Source organism: Hydra vulgaris, chromosome 10 (genome assembly GCF_038396675.1).
Source record: "Hydra vulgaris chromosome 10, alternate assembly HydraT2T_AEP".
In the NCBI taxonomy this organism is placed as follows: Eukaryota; Metazoa; Cnidaria; class Hydrozoa; order Anthoathecata; family Hydridae; genus Hydra; species Hydra vulgaris.
Genome location: NC_088929.1, coordinates 32,544,528 through 32,562,579, shown reverse-complemented (window position 1 = coordinate 32,562,579; position 18,052 = coordinate 32,544,528). Strand labels below are relative to the sequence as shown.

Genomic DNA, 18,052 nt, shown 5'->3' with positions numbered 1-18,052 from the left:
TTTTTATCTATTTTATCAATTTCCAACCACCCAGAGCTTATTGAGACCTGTCCCAGTTTATTAATTTCAAAGAGAAAAGTTTTAATGTAGTATTAAAACAATCTTCTCTTCTGTTTGTTAAATGCACTGGCTTGAATACGCAAAAGACATTTATACATAAGTATCTCTATTATTCTTATAACTGAACTGTTTGCGCACTTATAACTGAACAATGCGACTCAGTTAAGCTAAAAAGATGAACTGGTTTATTCTTAATTTAAAAAAATAAATATATTTATTACCATTGATGTCTTAATAATTTTTTTTTAAATTACGTAAATAGAATTAAATTATTTGTTTAATTATAAAGAGTTCTCATTTAAACACCAAAGCAAAAAAAAATCATAAAGTAAGTAAAATAAACAATGTCATGTAAAAACCTAAATAAAGTGATTAATTTTTAAATACTTTCCACTTTCCGGATATTGAAAATAGGTTGAATTCAATCTATTTCCACTTCCCAGAAAGTTGGAAATTTTCATTTTTTTTGCCTTTAAACATAAAGCATAGTTAAATAAACATTTTCCAATATAAATACATTTAATTTGCAAACACTTTTCGAGTCAGTGGAAAACTTCGAAACTGGTTAGAAAGCGAAATCAAACACCTCTAGTTCAAGTGCTGCAAATTTTTCTAACTTCCTTGAAAAGCTATAAAGTTAAATGTTTTTTTCACCAGCTGCATGTGATGTTGTGTGAATAGCAAATGTGCATGTGTACCTAAAAAACATCAATTAAAAAAGGCTGGGCTTGCAGAGCAGATGCTACACTGTGCTCTCCTGAGACCGCCAGGGTAAATTTTGGTTTACTCTAATTTTTTTTGTTTAATTATTAATATTGGGTTTAGGTAAGTGTTTTAAAATGATTTTTAAAATCTAAACTAACTTTTAAACATATTTTTTGTGTAAAAATAGTTTTTACCTAAAATAACATATGGAGGGGAGGGGATAATATGGGGAGGGCGGGGATTTTTTTTCAAAGTTTATAGGGTATTACACCTCTAAAACAATTTTCGTTAACAGAATACAACTTTGAAATGAAAAAATGAGATCTTTTATGATAAAATTGATATAAATTCCAGAGTTAACAATATAACATCAATGCAATAAATGTACCAATTTAACATGAATTATTGAAATTCCTTATAAAATAATTCAATCACTTCAAAGTTCACAATAATTAAAAATTTTAAAAAAGGAGAGAAAAGGACTACTTGAAACTGTTTATACCTAACTCAATTACACTTTTTTTAAGCTGTTTTGCATAATCATTGTGTTCCAAACGACGCTTTTATCGCTTCTATACTTGACAGTGATAGTAGTGAGCACCTTCTCCTGCCTGCTCGGCATATACACCAAGCTTAAACTGACTATGCTGAAGAAAAGGAAAATGATGACATAAAATATGAACTTTCCATCTAATATTAAATTGGTAGTTAAACTTTTTCAAAAGATGAAGCTGCAGATTTTTGAAAGCTTTTTTAAAATCTAAAACTGATTCAGCAATAGATTCTCCAATAAACATGCTAAAAGCTTTTGTTTTAATAATTGAAAACTTTTTAATACAGCTAACTACAGGTTGGAGAAATATCATATTTGGTAATATAGAGGCTGCACTTAAAAAGTTAACTTCTAAAATATCTAATTTATCTAAAAGTCTCTGTGAATTGTTACCATCCAAACCAGTTCCGTGGTAACCTCTAAGGATTATATAATTCAACTTTAGCCACGAATCAAAATCAGGCCACAGTGTAATTAATATTTTTACAAACATAGAAGTAATACCAATAAGAATGTGCAACTCTGGTGGAGGAATGAGATGTTCCACTAAAGTTTCTAGAGGTTCATAAAGGTACACAACTCAAGGTACACAACAAACACAAGGTACACAACAAAGGAGAAATACAGTTTTTAAATTCAATCATGTGATTTTTTTTGCATCCATCTTCAACGAACTTGTTGTAGTTGATATCAATTGAACCTAAGGTTCTTTTTTTTTTCCGCTCTCGAGTACTTTCCCCCTCACACCAGAGACATGCATACTTGCCGCTGTGACTGCTTAAACCAAATAAAAAGATTTAGATCAAATGCTATTGAACATTTTACATCACTCAGAGCTAGTGGTTTCAATAGTTTACTAAGATTACCATTATGCTCGAAACATCTTCAACTAAAGCTAAAATCAATGATCTTTTTACACCACAATCATCAAGACTTTCTGAAGTTGTATGTTTACGTAGTGGATCAAAAACATTTATAACGCATTTAAGAAAACCCTGTCCACCATCAATGGAAATCCTAGCAATAGTGCAATAAGGATTCAAACCTCTTTCATTAATCATACGAAGAATTAAATCAGAAGTACCTTTTACAAATACCAAACTGCGACTTATCTCTTCATCCCCTGAAATGAATGATTCAGTTTTGACATCTTAAAAATCTGAAAATACATTATGCAGCTCCTCTATCTGAGTTGATATATTAGGTTCTAACATTTTCTTTCCTAAATTTTGTCGCATATGTTTACAAAGTAGCTTAGTCTTTCTTTTACTCAGGTTTAGAGTATTAGAGATTTCCATTATATTTTTTAGAGATAACTTTTTAACGAATGCTCTGCTGCATTTATTAACAGGTGTGCCAACAACAACAAGGAGATTGTTTTCAAAGGTTTTTAAAGGAAACTTGTCTCCAGATTTAATTTTGTCTCTTTTCATTTTTATTTTGATAATCCCAGAAGCAACTTGCTCACTGGATACATTTCCAAGACCTTCAGCCAGCATAATTAGTTTTTTTACGCTTCACTCTTACACCAAAAGTGAGAAATTCCTTTGCCTAAATAGAAATTTAAACTCGGAAAAACTCTGGTATTACTATATTTGTAAAACATATAAAAATAATACACTAAAATTTAATAAGTCTATCATAGACTATGCATTGAGTAGCATTGACTCTATGCTAAATTTAATTTTTTTTTTTTTAAATTGAAGAAATAGTTTATTAACTAAAATTTTATATAAGTTATACCATATTTTTAATTTGTTTAAGGAAATCATACCTATTGTAGAAAAGCAAGAAGGACATGTCTTTTTAACAATTTTATCAACGATATTTTGGTTATTTGTTATGATCTGTTCAGATATTTCACTAATATCAGATGATCTTCTGAGTTTTTGTCTTGAGATATTTTCTCAATCCAATCATTTAATTTTGATTTTTCACCCCTGTTCAATGCATATAAATTTGTTTTGCAAGTATTACAAATGTTTTTTTGAACAACACTCTTTTTCTACATCATATTCTGTCCAAAATAAATTTTGAATATGAAGTTGTACTGCGTTACTTTAATAAGTTTATGTGATCCTTTTCCAAAGGAAATAAAGCAACATGCACAAGTTAGACGTTTTTCGTCGGCCATTTTGACAAAATAACCGCTTTTCACTGTAAAAATAATTATTTTCATCTGTATTGCAACAGTTTGTACCAATTTGAATAGATGATGTAATCATAAAATGACGCAATTTATTTTAGACATTTTAATTAATTAAATCTAAAATTTCTATGTTTAAAAGTTAGTTTAGATTTTAAAAATTATTTTAAAATACTTTATTTAACCCAATAATAGTAAATAAACAAAATTTTTTAGAGTAAACCAAAATTTACCCTGGCGGTCTTAGGAGAGCACAGTGGCTACTAAGTCTCTTGAAAATAGCTATTCACAGATTAGAGATGTGCTCTACAAACTTAACTACGGGTTAATGACATGTCAAATATAAATATTATGAAGAATATAAGCAAAAAGCAGCAGAGAAAGCTGGCATGCAGAAATATTTGATAGTTTGTTCGAGAGTTTAAAATGTGTGGCTAACTCCCTTGTGTGCTAATTTCTTATTATGGACTTGCATTTTCTGCTCAAATATATAAATAACCTGAAAATGTGTGTCTATGATTATACATCTTTTTTTTTTTTGGCTTGCTCTCTAAGTTGGAATAACTTGATTCTGGGAGTGTCAATTCACCAGTAGACAAGCTTGCTGCAACATATAAGGAAGACTTGGATTCATCCTTTTGAAACGAGTTAGTACAGTTTTAAGAGTTAATGAAGGTATTTCTTGATGAAGAACTAATTGACATGAGCATGGAAAGTTTTATCCATTCACTTATACACAACAAGGTGTGCAGGATCCTGAGATCCACAATGTTGTAAGATCTCATGGATCTTAAAGATCCATGAGATCCTTAATGTTGAGTATCTACCTTGTGCTAATAATAACAAACTGCTTGACATAAAAACCATCTCTAAAATAAAATTGATTAAAAATAATTTGCTTACCGCAATGCTTTAAAAACGGCTCATGCACCTGTCATTAATGAGTACCGAAAGTGATATCATGAGAGAAATAAACTTTGATGGAAATAATGACTTAGCTAACTCAGAACTTATGAAAGCAAATTTATGATTTATTCTTGGTACAGTAAAAGTATTCAAAGAATTCGAATCTGACAAACTGACACTATTTCTAAAAAAAATTGTAGCACTAAATGCACACTTATTTCATGCATCTTTTATTTATTCAATTTTATCTGTAACAAACCTATGTCAATAATCAAATCTCTAGGCTAGGTATTGTATTATTAATTATCCTGAAAGAACCCCATACTAATTTTTGACCCAGGCCCTAAAAATGGCAAACCAGGCTCTAATTATTTTACAAAAGCTATCATATATAAAGTTTTAAATTTGTCACAAAGTAGATAGTATTCAAAAATAAGAAAATAATGGATAAAGCAACAAACTTGATTGACACAAGCTGACACAAGCTTGATTGACCATTCAGATAAATTATCCACCACATATAGTCAGCTAACAAAATCATGAGAATTTTATATTAGCTGACAAATCTTAAAAAGGACAGTTCAGTCAAAATTTATGCTCTTGTCCCTTGTTCTTACTCAAATTTACTAGACTGGAAATAAACAGTGAGCTTTTACCAACCAAGTTTGACAAGCATCAAGGTCTTTAAGACTATTTGGATTTTCAGATTTCTTATAGTGTGTAGAAAAAGTTAATAATTTTAAATTGAAAATAAAAATGATAAATATTTTTAAGGGTATTAACACATCTTGAAGATTTGAGATTTAGAAATATTTTAATTTTTCACAAAAGTTGCAAAAATCATAATGTAAAATTTTCAAAGTTTTATTAAAAACTTCTTGCTTAACAGTGCGCACTATTATAAGACACTTAAAAATACTAAAAAACATGATTCATTTGGTTTTAGACAAGGGTATTATTGCCTCTGTTACTGATAGTGCCAGTGAAGAAGATAATTTGATTGAACATGTACTAATTATAAAGCTTTGGTACTTTTAATGTAGTACCAAACCTAGTAATGTAAGTATTAATACATAACACTTTTAAGATGTAGATGACTTTTTTTAGAAATTAATGATTGTGAACCCCCCCTCCCCCTGGGAGGGGGGGTTCACAATCATTAATTTCTTTTCTCTAACAAAGTGTACTTGGTCCTTTCTGACAAAACTGCTAACCTAAAAGTAGCCATGAGCAAACCTGGAAAATAATTCTTTAAGTTGTGTTATCAATACTCTTTAGCTTTTTATAATCAATAAATGTTTTTAATGAATCACTTAGTTTATCTAAATCAACCCAAGAATCTAGCTTTCCAATAAAAAAAAGGTTAAAATTATCAGATATTATTCAAGTACATATTCAAGTTTCAAAAGCATCTGTGGACACCAAAATCAAAGGAGCAAAAGAAATGTAAAAAATTTTACAGACCCAGATTCGATTTGAGAAAAAGGAAAAATATGAAAAATATTTCTAAAATATGAGCTTTTATCGTTTATTTTTTTTTTCAGTCTTATCAGTACTAAATAGATAAAGGAAAAAAATTTATTTGAGATAATAATGAACTATAATATAAAAATCTGTGTGTGTGTTGACTAATATTTAATATGATGATTTTTAAAAACTTTCAGCAAGTTTTTATCACAAAAAAATTTTTAACTTTGACAAAAAGTTATGCAATTCTTATTACATTTATGCTTCGTTCTTGAAATTTCTTGAATCTTTTTTAACTCACTGTGCTGTATGTTTACAACAAATAAAAAATTATATTTAGATTTTTTATTATTTACTTGATTTTTTATTTTTTACTTTATTTATAATTTACATTATATATAAAAGAGTAATAGTATTATTTTATTATTCACTTATATATTATTATATTTACTTGATTTATTATTCACTTATATATTATTATATTTACTTGATTTATTATTCACTTATATATTATTATATTTACTTGATTTATTATTCACTTATATATTATTATATTTACTTGATTTATTATTCACTTATATATTATTATATTTACTTGATTTATTATTCACTTATATATTATTATATTTACTTGATTTATTATTCACTTATATATTATTATATTTACTTGATTTATTATTCACTTATATATTATTATATTTACTTGATTTATTATTCACTTATATATTATTATATTTACTTGATTTATTATTCACTTATATATTATTATATTTACTTGATTTATTATTCACTTATATATTATTATATTTACTTGATTTATTATTCACTTATATATTATTATATTTACTTGATTAGATTTATTATGTTTATTTATGTCACTTGTATGCATAAAGAAAAACACTTATATGCAAAAAGAAACATGCATAAAGCATAATATTGCACAAAGAGACTTCCAGACATTCAGAAAACTTTTAGACCTTTCATGTATAGCAAGAAAACTTTTAGGAGCTATTTTTATGTTTAGTGAAAGATTATTTAGATTTTGGGAAATCAAATCAACCAGTCAAGTCAGTCAAACCAGTTTTAAAAAACAGTGGAGCGCAAAAAAACACTTAGCTTTTGTCAATGCAAAATTTTGGAGAATTGCACATTAAAAAATAGATTGATTTTTAGTAATAAAACAAAAGTATATCTTAATATATTGCATATCATTGTTTGAATTATTTTTAATGTAACAGAAGCTGTGCTATATTTTAAATATTTTATTAAATTTGTGAAATTTTACTTTTTTTTTTAAATTGTTGTTTTAAATTAACGTCATTTGATTATTTTATGTTTGTATATAAAATAAAAAATACAAAAGTAAAATAGAAATACAAAAAAAAATGATGTTCTTGAAACAATCGGTATTGTCCGATGGTTACCAACTGATGGTGATCTTTGTGTATTTGCTAAAATTTTAATACATTGGCAACCCAATGCTGATGTATAGTTTGCCCTTAATATATAATGGCAATAATATAATAATTGTATGGCTTTAATTTTTTATTTTCAAATATGAAAATTTCTAAGCACTTTTTTTTAGTCGCTCTCCCGTAAACGAACAACGAATTTTGGCAACATTTGTAAATGAAGCCCATGAATCCATAGGTGCTCCCCTTGATCTTCCTACAGATTTAACTCATGAAAGTTTACAGAATTTATGCAATGCGTTGCTTCATAATGTAATCTTTATTGACTGTTTTTAAGTTTATAAATAATTGATCATTTTTACAATACTTTTGCGGGTTTTTTTTATTATTACATTATTATTATATAAGTTAATAATAATAATAACTTTTTTTAAATTGATAAGATTAAATTGATAAAATAAATTTGGTAATCAACTAGTGTGTGTGTGTGTATGTGTGCATTTGTGCGCACATGTAAGATAATTAAGTCACCATAGTATTTAAGAGTATAATAAATAAATGTATTACTCTTGTTTTACTCATATTAATTTGTATTAATTATTTTTGTTGGAGTTTAGTTTTAGTATATTTAATTTATGAATTCATTGCAGTTGGCAACAAAGATAAAATAGAAGGATCTACTATAGTTAGGGATCTTTTGGGATAATATAAAAGGCAAGGAACTTTTTGCAGAACTGTTTCAAGAGTATTATATTGAGAGTTATGTAAACCTCTTTAACATCGATAACATCTTGAAACTCCATGTAATAATATTGAAATAAATTTAAGGTAAACGTTAATGATCCTATATTTTTAAAGTTCATCTCCCCAAAGTCAATAAGGCTGCTTTAGTCAAGAAGGCGACTTTATTGTGGTTACAACACTCTCAACACTCTTAACTCTTGTTACAACAACTCTTTAACTCGGAAACACGAATCTTGACAAACAAGGCTGCTTTGCCAATAAATAAGTTGAGCATGAGATGTGGTAGAGTTGAAACTTGGAACTTCTTGCTTACAAAGCAAACACTCAAATTGTAATAGCATTACCGCATTGTTTGTAATGGTTCTTAGTGTTGGAGGTGTTGTATAGGAAATTACACTTGAAAAAATGAAGTATTTGAACACTTTAAATTGAGTTTTCAAGAGGTGTTTGAATACTTTTAGGCAGAGGGAAAGTAGTAGCAAGCATGTTGTAAAAAGCAATACTGGAATTCACATAGCTTATGGTTCGTGAGCTGTGCAAATAAATCTTGAAATTAATTGTAAATTCATAAATCATGAATTTACAATTAATTTAAAGTAATTTTTTTTTAAATGTCAATGAAATAAGAATGCACATTTTAAAATATCAATAAAATTAAAAAATAATATAAATAAAAACCTTTTGACTTTTGATAGTAATTTTGTAGCATAGTAACGAGTGATGCGGAAGTTATCGGACAAAATAAAAACGTCAATAACTTATTTATAAATAAAAAAAACAAACTACTATTATATCTTTTTTAAATAAAGCATTTATCTTTTAATAAAAATATATTATTTTTTATATGAAAAAACACCACCATCTGCAATTGATCTCAATTTTGCTCTGACGCCTTTCATATGCCACTGTAAAAAATTTAAATCAATTTCTTTTAGTTTTAGTTTAATGCGATCAATCAAAACTTGCTCTGTTGAAGCTTGCCAATCTCCCTCGTAAACCTTCTGTGCCAAATGTCCCCAAAAATTTTCAATTAGTCGTGCTTGAGGCACATTTGGGGGATTGGATTCTTTATCAACGTAATAGACATATTGGTCCATCCAATTTAGAGAATCTTTAGAATAATGAGAACTTGCTAAATCTGGCCAAAATAAATAGTTAAAGTCTCCATGATACTTGTGAATAAATGGAAGAAGTTTTTCTAAACATTCATTAATATAGATTGATGAATTGATTGCTACAGCCTTGGAAGTGCGAAACAATGGCTCGGACATACCACGGTCAGATATGGCTATCCACATTAATAATTATTTTGGAAATTTCTCTTTTCCTATTTTCCTAATTTCTTCTTTTCCTAAACGAACACTTTCTGGGCATGTCTTTTTGTTGTTTGTGTAGTATCCAGAATTTCCAGGCATGTTGTCCCCTGCAGAACAAAAGTATTTTTCGTCATCGATGACTAGAAGCGATTTTGTGTTATAGAGTTGGTTAACTAGTTTCCTGCTTCTTTTCTTTGTCTTTATTTGTGTATTTAGTGTATTTAGTGTATTTAGGAGTCTTTTCACGTTTTCTATATTTAATATTCATTTTTTTGAACTGACGACCAATTGTCAATTGATTTACACCGAATTTAATACCTATTTTTCTCTGACTAACCCCTTTTCGATTGTTGACAAGTCTCGTTAATTCGGCTTTCTTTTCTCTAGTCCAGGATGTCGGACGACCAGGGTGCTTTCTATCAGAAAACGATTGAACAGTTTCAAGTCTTTTTAGGTTATTATATAAAGGGTAAACAGATTCTATCTGTTAATCAGCCTCGCACCCCTTCTTCATCTATTAGGCTGGCGCAGATGTATTTTTAATACATTGTTTCCAGTTTAGGATGTTGAATGCTGGATCTTCTTCACTCAATGCGTGGGTTTTGCTTGTGACTTTATGACTAGGCAACTCATTCTATTATCTCCTAATGAGGGTACAGCTCTAAAACTCAGTTTTATGGTTCTGAGGCCGGCTGGTAGTCAGGTTTCCCGAACTCTATGGTAGCTCTCAGAGAGACTGATTCCATCAACAGCTGAAAAATATCAAAGTATTAAAAGTGCCATGTTGTGCATGGATGATGTCCCTGTTTTTACTTTTGGTGTGCATTGCGGAGGCCACATTTGGAGCCCTTTGTTACGGCTTAGGGTTTATTAGTAGTAATGAGGCAATTGCTTGGGCTATTAGACGGTGTTCTGAGTACTATCTATGCTTTGAGTCAAGTTCTTCAATCTAATTTAAAAATGAATAAAGTACCAAAAGCTATAAAACACAAAAAACCATCATCATCACCAAGTTCTCTAAACCTATCATTCACTAATATTCGTGGTCTTCGAAGTAACTTCTCTTCTGTTGAGTCTTATCTCTTGCAAAGTTCACCAGACCTACTTGCTCTTTGTGAGACTAATTTGAGTTCAGCTGTCTCATCTTGTGATCTTAGTGTTGATGGTTATCTTCCTCTAATTCGTAAAGACTCCAATAGTCACATGCTTGGCCTGGGCATTTACATTCGTAAGAATTCACCTATTTGTTGTGAAACTAGGTTTGAATCCACAGACTATTCTTTCATGTGCTTTTGTTTAGCACCACTTCACTCTATTGCCTTTCTCTTTGTTCTATATCGCTCTCCTTCATCTCAAGACTGCACTCTTTTTGACATTATTTCTGATCATATTGACCAAGCCCTCTCTCTTTATCCATCAGCTAATATAGTTGTTGTCGGTGACTTTAATGCTCACCACTCTGAATGGCTTGGCTCTAGTGTCAGTGACTCTGCAGGCATTAAAGCCCACAACTTTTGCCTTTCTCAATCCCTAACTCAAATAGTCAACTTTCCAACCTGCTTTCCTGACAACCCGAATCATATACCTTCTCTACTCGACTTATGTCTTGTTTCTGATCCTAGTCCGTGCTCAGTTTCTCCACATTCACCTTTAGGTTCTTCTGATCACAGTTTGATCTCTCTTAAACTAATATCTCATTCTTCTTCATCACCTGCATCCCCCTATTATCGAACCTTACAACTACAGTAAAGCTGACTGGGATTCTTTCTGTGACTTTCTTCGTGATGGCCCTTGGGTAGAAATCTTTTGTCTTCCTGTCGACAAATGTGCTTCTTACATAACTTCGTGGATTCAGGCTGGCATGGAATCTTTTATTCCCTCTCGATGATTCCAGGTCAAGCCTCACTCTCCTCCATGGTTTTCCTCACACTGTGCTGCTGCGATTGCCAATCAAAACCGTTACTTCCATATTTATCAGCAAAACAATTCTCCAGAAAACAGGCGTCTGTTTATTACTGCTAGAAACAATTGTAAAAAGGTTTTGTCTAACGCCAAAACCCGCTATTCTCAGGTCATGAAATCTCGTATCTCCTCTCAAAAATTAGGCTCTTGTGACTTCTGGAGAATCTTTAATAATATCAATAATAAGGGCAAATCTATAATTCCACCTCTCTTGTATGGTTTAGACTTTGCCACCTCACCTAAAGACAAAGCCGAATTGTTTGCTAAAAACTTTTCATCAATATCATCTCTTGATTCCACTAGTTACGTTCTACCTGATATTGCCAACAAACAGGTTGATCCATTGCTTGACATTCATATCACTCCAGCATCAATATCTAAAGTGATTTCCTGCCTAGACTCTTCTACAGCTTGTGGCCCGGACAACATACTTGTTAATGTCTTGCAGAAGTGTTCTCCAGAGCTGTCATCTATACTCTCAAATCTATTCAACAAGTCCTTATCAGAGTCTTGTTTTCCAGCCTGCTAGAAAACGGCATCTGTTATCCCTATTTTCAAAAATTCTGGAGAGCGATCTAATTTGTCTAACTACCGTCCCATAAATCTTCTTTCTATCATAAGCAAGGTTTTTGAATCTTTAATTAACAAACACTTAATTTCTCATCTTGAATCTAATAACTTACTTTCTGACCATCAATATGGATTTCGATCTTCTCGTTCTACAGCTGATTTGTTAACAGTAATAACTGACAGGTTTTATCGTGCATTAGATGAAGGTGGAGAGGTTAAGGCCATCGCTCTTGACATTTCAAAAGCTTTTGATAAAGTTTGGCGCTCTGGGCTTCTCCATAAGCTTTCTTCTTATGGTGTATCCGGCAACATCTTTAAGATTATTGAATCCTTCCTTTACAATCGTAGTATAAAATTTGTCCTCGATGGACAGCACTTTTCTTTTTGTTCTGTAACTTCAGGGGTTCCTCAAGGTTCTATCCTTGGCCCTATACTCTTTTTAATTTACATTAACAATCTTCCAGATATTCTCACATCTAAGGTGGCATTGTTTGCTGATGATACTACCATTTATTCTTGTCGTGATAAGAAACCAACACTCTCTGATTACTTGGAGGGGGCATTTGAGCTTAAAAAGAATCTCACTTCTGCTGCAGCATGGGGCTCATAGTGGCTGGTGAACTTTAATTCAGATAAAACTCAATTTTTTTCAGCCAATTGTTATCGCAATAATTTAGATCTTCCTATATTTATGAACGGTGATGTACTCGATGAATCACCTGCTCTTCATCTTCTAGGATTAACTCTTACTTCCAATCTTTCTTGGAAACCATATATCAAATCAGTTGCAAAATTAGCATCTGCTAAGGTTGCATTTCTTTATCGAGCTCGTCACTTTCTTACTTTGGATTCTATTCTCTATCTCTATAAATCTCAAATCCGGCCTTGTATGGAATACTGTTGCCATATCTAGGGCGGATCTTCTAATGATGCCCTTTCTCTTTTAGACAAGGTGCAAAAACGCATTGTAAACATAGTTGGACCTGCTCTTGCAGCCAACCTCCAACCATTATCACATCGTCGTAATGTTGCTTCTCTTTCTCTTTTCTACAAATACTATAATGGGCACTGCTCTAAAGAGCTAGCGTCTCTTGTGCCATCTACTAAAATTCATTCTCGTGTTACTCGTCATTAAATTAAGTGTCGTCCTTTTTCTGTGACTGTTCCTAAATGCTCCAAAAACGCTTATTTGTCTAGTTTTTTTCCTCGAACATCAGTTCTTTGGAATTGGCTTCCTTCATCTTGCTTTCCTGATTCATATAATTTGCAATCTTTGTCTGTCAATCGTTATCTTGCTCTACAATCTTCATCTTTTCTCTTTCAGTAACTTCCAACTTTAATTAGTGGCTGCTTGCAGCCTTGTTGGAAGTGAAGATGTAAAAAAAAAAAAAAAAATAAAAAAAAAATATTGTACTTCGAGCAAATCCTTCCTTTTCAAAATGATTTACGATTTTTTTTTTTTTATATTAGGTTTATTTACAAAAAACATTTTTAGTCGCTTTCGAAAAGATTCTCGTTCAGCTGCATTTAACAACATTTTAAATAATTGTGTTTCAAATAATAAAGTTTATATTTAATAGAACGTTTATGCCTACACATAAAACCACAAAAACTAATTATTATGCTAAAATAATAAAATTAGGATTTGTCCGATAACTTCCGCATCACCCGTTATGCTAAATTGCATACACACTTAGTATGCAATACTAAATTGCATATTAAGCTGCTAAATTTATTTAAGTACGATACAGTGCAGCTAAGGTATCGAGCAATTACAGCTTATCTTATTTCACAATTATCAAACATTATAAAACTTTTTTATGGGGTTGATGAACTTTTCGGAATCCATAATTGGTTGAGTATACCTTACTTGGCCTGTATGTATTGACTTGATATTTAAAACCATCTCCGTATAGCTCATAAATTGTTATGCTTTTATTTTTTAACTTAAGCATGGCAATAAAAAGCAAATTCCAGCATTGCTTATTGCTTATTGCAACATGCTTGCAACGTGCTTGGTGCCACTCTACCTCTGCCTAAAAGTATTCAAACATCTAAAAATTCAATTTAAAGGGTTCAAATTCTTCATTTTTTAAAGGAGGAATTTTTAATTAGTTACTAAGGTAACAAAAAGACCTAAGGTGCTCCAAAAAGACCTTGCTTGGTGAAGTTTTGGAATATAACTATTAGATTGTAATATAAAATTAAAATCTGTTTTTCTATGTTAGAATAGCTGAAAAAGGAGAAAACTTCCAACCAAGCTCACACACTACTGCTACATCAAAAACTTCCATTATCTTCAAACAAATGACTGTTCTTTTAAAAGATTGCTCATTATAAAATAAACTATTTGTTCTTTTAAATACAAATGATAAAAATTAAAAGTACAAATAATAAAAATTTTATTAAGTAAAAGGTTACATATTCTTTAGCAAAAGTTATATATTATTTAGCAAAGGTTACATATTGTTTAGCAAAAGTTATATTTTATTTAGCAAAGGTTACATATTGTTTAGCAAAAGTTATAAACTTTTTAGCAAAGGTTACATATTGTTTAACAAATTTGACTGTTTCATTTAGAAGATTTTAGTTTATAGATGTACAGAAATCAATATTCTCAAAATTTTAAAACATTAAAAATGCTTCTTTATTTAATACCACTCAACTGTTTGTTTTTAATACCAGTGTTGGTTGAGACGATATTTTTTAGCTCAGCAATAATGTTAGATAAAATATGTTTATTCTGTCTCAAGAAGTTCGTGTTTTAAAGTTTAGTGTTGAGAGAGAATTAGAAATAAAATTTAAAAAATGAGTAACCTTGTTGACTGTAGTAGTACTTTCTTGGGCCTCTACAAGCTAAATTTAATTAAAATATATATATAGTTTTTAAAATTTCTTGCTGATAGAATTTCTCTGTATTTTATAACTATTCTCAAGATACGCTGAAAAAAATTATTTTTTTATACATTATATGCCTTTTCATAAGCATTTTTAATTTTCTAATAACTTTAGTCAAAGGTTTTTTCTGATAGAGAAACTTAAAGAAGTCTTCAACAGGCAAAATATGTATTTATGTGTGTGTGTGTGATTTTCTCTGATAGTGAAACTTTAAGAAAAGTCCTCAGCTGGTAGAGCATCTATTTATGTATGTATATATATATATGTGTGTGTGTGTGTAATCTTATTTTTAGTATCTTCAAAGAGAAAAAATTATGTTTAATAGAAAAGTAGAGTTTCAAATACATCTTTCAAAATCTAAATTATTTATTGTTTAAAATTATTTAATTTGAATATCTTTATATTCTAAATTCCATTTTAATTTAGGAAGAAACTGTTCCATATGCATTTTTTTTGAATGAAAAGGAGATCACCAGCACATTAGGATATTTACTCCAGCAAGAAAAGATAGAAACAGAAAAGATAGTACAAATTTTATATCAACCACAAGCTGTTTTTCGTGTTAAAGCAGTCACAAGATGCACAAGTACTATACCAGGTAAAAATGCATTTAAATTTAAATTTTTTACAAATTTTAATTACATAGTTTTTAAATATGCTACCAAATGTAAATTAAATGTACAAATAAAATAATACTTTTTAAGTAGGAATTTTTTATTTTAAAAGTAATTACAAATCTTTATTAAAAATAAATTATATAAAATAAAATTTAATTTGCATAAGCTTACATTTTATATAATTTGTAAAGTAAATTAAAAGTAATTTATATAAAGCAAATAAATTTACTTATATTTTACAATAACTTTGACATTTAATGTATGAAAGTTTATATATTTTACAATAACTTTGACATTTAATGTATGAAAGTTTATATTAATTTATTAGTGTAAATTCTATATTAATTTATATAGTTGCTTTATTCTAATAAATTAATATTCCATCTATATTATAAGTTTGTGTACTTATATAGCTTTATTCTTATATAGTCTTATACTTAAAATATACAAATGCTCATTATTACTAAATAGTATTAGTGTATTTACCAATATCATAAAATTATATTTCATATTATTAATTTATATTTACTGTTATATTGCTTAATTACCCCTATATACTTAAAAACAAAATATTTAGTTATCTAAACTTATATTTTCAGTTATGACTATAATATAAATTTTCTCTTTTTAACTTTGTTTAAAATATTATTATAAAAAGATAGTATATATACATACTATATACATTAATAATATCTTACACATAAAAATTGATTTACAACTACAAACCTAATTCATTAAATCCTATACATTATCATTTCAGTTTTGCTTTATCATTTTAATTTGTTGCTTTATCATTTTGTATGCATTATCTCTATATGCTTAGAAACTTCTAATAGACTTATATGTAATTCAAAAATATTAATTTATGAAATATGATATTAAAACAATCCTACAAACTTTGCAAAAAAAATGTATCTAAAAACCATAGAGTCATCCAATGTGACTGCTGCTTTTCTTGGATTCACACAAAGTGCAATCTAATCAATAAGCATACATATAACATTATCTCCAATGATTCTTTAGAATGGTATTGCTCTGACTGTATTTCCGAAAATATACCATTTAGTACCCTTTCTGATCATGAACTTAAACTTACACTTTCTTGCAAGAATCTCCCATTAAAGCTATTAAAATCTCTTGAATCTCCTGCTCACCTAAAAAGTCTATATAGAGATATGAATAATGTATATAATCCAACTATTAATTGTAAATATCTTGATGTTACTGAATTCAATAATTCTTTAAATCCTGATACTGATATATATATATGCATCTCAATATTGCTTCCTTGCCACAACATATCGACGATCTCCGTAGCCTAATTGGCACTCTTAACACTTCCCCTATGGTGATAGAAATTACTGAATCGAATTTATATATAAAAGACTCAAATATAACTGATATTACCATAAATGGATTTAACACTGAACATTGCCCTACTGAGTCAAAAAAAGGTGGGGCTCTTCTTTATCTAAGCTCTAATCTTAACTATGTAGTTCGTGATGATCTTACAATCTATGCCTCGAAATTTCTTGAATCAGTTTTTGTTGAAACTATCAACCCTCATAAAACCAATACTTTAATTGGCTGCATATATCGTCATCCAACTTTAAATCCAAAACAATTCATTGCAAACCATTTAACACCTTTACTTGAGAAATTAAGTTATGAAAAAAAAAACATTATATTAATGGGTGATTTCAACATGGACTTAATTAATTATAGAGAATCTCCTATTGTTTCTAATTATCTCCAAACATTATGCTCTTGCTCGCTTCTTCCATCCTACTCTTCATCTTCTAGGATTAACTCTTACTTCCAATCTTTCTTGGAAACCATATATCAAATCAGTTGCAAAATTAGCATCTGCTAAGGTTGCATTTCTTTATCGAGCTCGTCACTTTCTTACTTTGGATTCTATCTCTATAAATCTCAAATCCGGCCTTGTATGGAATACTGTTGCCATATCTAGGGCGGATCTTCTAATGATGCCCTTTCTCTTTTAGACAAGGTGCAAAAACGCATTGTAAACATAGTTGGACCTGCTCTTGCAGCCAACCTCCAACCATTATCACATCGTCGTAATGTTGCTTCTCTTTCTCTTTTCTACAAATACTATAATGGGCACTGCTCTAAAGAGCTAGCGTCTCTTGTGCCATCTACTAAAATTCATTCTCGTGTTACTCGTCATTAAATTAAGTGTCGTCCTTTTTCTGTGACTGTTCCTAAATGCTCCAAAAACGCTTATTTGTCTAGTTTTTTTCCTCGAACATCAGTTCTTTGGAATTGGCTTCCTTCATCTTGCTTTCCTGATTCATATAATTTGCAATCTTTGTCTGTCAATCGTTATCTTGCTCTACAATCTTCATCTTTTCTCTTTCAGTAACTTCCAACTTTAATTAGTGGCTGCTTGCAGCCTTGTTGGAAGTGAAGATGTAAAAAAAAAAAAAAAAATAAAAAAAAAATATTGTACTTCGAGCAAATCCTTCCTTTTCAAAATGATTTACGATTTTTTTTTTTTTATATTAGGTTTATTTACAAAAAACATTTTTAGTCGCTTTCGAAAAGATTCTCGTTCAGCTGCATTTAACAACATTTTAAATAATTGTGTTTCAAATAATAAAGTTTATATTTAATAGAACGTTTATGCCTACACATAAAACCACAAAAACTAATTATTATGCTAAAATAATAAA

At 29.6% G+C, this 18,052-nt stretch overlaps 1 protein-coding gene across 1 annotated transcript in view; it reads left to right on the top strand.

Annotated features, from left to right (window-relative positions):
* Positions 1–18,052, top strand: part of LOC100207732 (notchless protein homolog 1) — a 96,761-nt gene that overhangs the window by 10,985 nt on the left and 67,724 nt on the right. Inside the window, exons 2-3 of the mRNA XM_065807825.1 lie at positions 7,423–7,561; positions 15,166–15,337. Of these exons, the coding sequence (XP_065663897.1) occupies positions 7,423–7,561; positions 15,166–15,337 (311 nt within the window). The remainder of the gene's footprint in view (positions 1–7,422; positions 7,562–15,165; positions 15,338–18,052) is intronic.